Here is a 1,964-nt window from a genome sequence, read left to right as displayed (position 1 = left end):
ATAAATTAATTCGCGCCAATCAGAGCCGCACTCTCGGTACCGACGAGCGCTTATTTTAACGCAACGACACTTCGCATTCGACGACAATCGCGCGCAAACAATGCGTAAATAATTAAAAATAAGCAGGAATTACGACGTGGAATGCCGTAAATATATGTGGCGATTGGATTTACTAACAGCGCGACGTACCGCGCTGCTCGCCGCCTTGTTGCTTCCTAATATCGCGTCCCGTGCCATTCTTCGTTTCCACTCACGTCCACGCGCAAAGCAAAAAAGCACCGCTAAATACCATCGCGCGCACCAATTAATATATGTAATCTTATTTTACTTAATTTAACAAAACTATGACATTTTCTAATTTAAATAACACATAATATTACAATTTATGGAAACCTTTCTCGCAGATCTTTACAATTTTTTTTTTATGTTACAGACATGGCAAATCAAGCTATATGCCAAAAAATGGAAGAATTATTACACAGCTTTAATACGATATTGAATAATGTAAGAAGACAGAACGGTTTATTCACTGCAACAGATCAAGAGATAAATTCGTTAGAACTGAAAGCGGTTTTGCAGTAAGTATGAAGCAAGCTGCTGGACTTGGTCCAGCGATCCACAAGCTTCTGTATTCCCTCCAGGAAGAAGGTTTTTGGTTGATCGCGCAATCATTTATGCACCGCTTCCTGTACCCCGATTCTGTAACTCTTAACGACAGTAGTGTCGGAATCGTACTGTCGTTGCTCGTAAAAAAGCAGCGCAACGACAGTATAACGGTTCCGACACTGTCGTTATATTAATTTCTATACTCTGCCATATGTAAATTTTTATTGCTAAATAATAGTACTAACATTATTTGCTGGTATTTCTTGTTAGTATTTTTTATTATTAGCCCCCCTCCCTCCTTCTCTTAGATAATTTTTTACTCACGGGTATACTATCGTATACCCAAATATTAGCTAATACCTAATTATTAATAAAATTGTTTACTCGACAGTACACGACAAACAATTAAATAATAACTATTATATTTTATTATTGCAGAGACAATATCACGATTAGTAGAGAAATTTTACGTGTTACGAGTGAATCGAAAAACCGTCTTTCAAGTTCCTCAGACAACAACACTGAGATGATGAGAAAACTCGTTCAATTAAAAGTACTCGCCGAAACGTAAGTATTCTTAAAATGTCCTAATGTATTGTTCTCACTATTTTACGAAAAATAGTGAGAACTTACTATTTTAAGAAAATAACAACAAAATTATTTTTATAGCATTATTGAGCAGTTGAAACCAGTAGAAAATCAAGGAGAGAACCGCTCCCCTCCCCAAACGTCCAATAACTACTCTACTGTATTCATGGGCGGCCGCAGGGGAGGGCAAGGAGGGGCATTTGATTAAAAGAATTATGCATTTACGTCGTTCAAAATACACAAGTTGATTACATAGTCTTTTTCTAATTGACGTCAACAATAACGTATCGATAAGTTTGATGATCGACAATCATACCTATGTACCTGTTAAATTCTAAACTATTAATCTATATGTAACGGATTCTTTAATAAAATGAATGGAAACGTTGATAATTTCTGGCGATCTTGAGACCTTCGGTTTCATCAACACAAAACATCCAAAAACACAGTCTATCCATGGAGGTAAGTATACGTATTATTGTCGAGAAAGTGCCGAACATAGATAGAAGAAAAATGGAGTTATTTGAAAAAGTCATGAATAATTTGTGCTAGCCACTAGCAACTAGTCTACCCGGTATTCCCACTATACATACTCCTTACAATGAGATATAATTACTGCATGCAGGATATGTATCTATACGACATTTCTATATACAACAACAATAATAGCAACAATAAAGAAATTAATTATTTTATGTACGATAATACGTGTTTTTTACATTTTTCATTATGAAGAAATATGTATAATGCTCATTCTAAAGGTATAACTT

The 1,964-nt window shown here is 35.3% G+C and overlaps 1 protein-coding gene across 1 annotated transcript; it reads left to right on the top strand.

The window, feature by feature from the left end:
- Window positions 1–435: 435 nt before the first annotated feature.
- LOC105456276 lies at window positions 436–1,582 on the top strand. Its single transcript, XM_011700223.1, has 3 exons — window positions 436–578; window positions 1,045–1,173; window positions 1,276–1,582. Exons 1-3 carry the CDS (start codon window positions 436–438, stop codon window positions 1,400–1,402), a joined length of 399 nt encoding a protein of 132 aa, XP_011698525.1. The 3' UTR covers window positions 1,403–1,582.
- The last annotated feature ends 382 nt before the right edge of the window (window positions 1,583–1,964 follow it).

The sequence above is a fragment of the Wasmannia auropunctata genome, unplaced genomic scaffold (assembly GCF_000956235.1).
Source record: "Wasmannia auropunctata unplaced genomic scaffold, wasmannia.A_1.0 LD335734.1, whole genome shotgun sequence".
NCBI lineage: Eukaryota > Metazoa > Arthropoda > Insecta > Hymenoptera > Formicidae > Wasmannia > Wasmannia auropunctata.
The sequence above is the reverse complement of the archived record's forward strand: the minus strand, read 5'-3'. Positions and strand labels throughout refer to the sequence as shown.

Coding starts and splice junctions, on each gene's coding strand:
- LOC105456276 (XM_011700223.1), top strand. CDS start 436: ATGGCAAATCAAGCTATATGCCAAAAAATGGAAGAATTATTACACAGC. Junction 579..1,044: donor GAACTGAAAGCGGTTTTGCA/GTAAGTATGAAG, acceptor TTATTATTGCAG/AGACAATATCACGATTAGTA. Junction 1,174..1,275: donor TTAAAAGTACTCGCCGAAAC/GTAAGTATTCTT, acceptor TTATTTTTATAG/CATTATTGAGCAGTTGAAAC.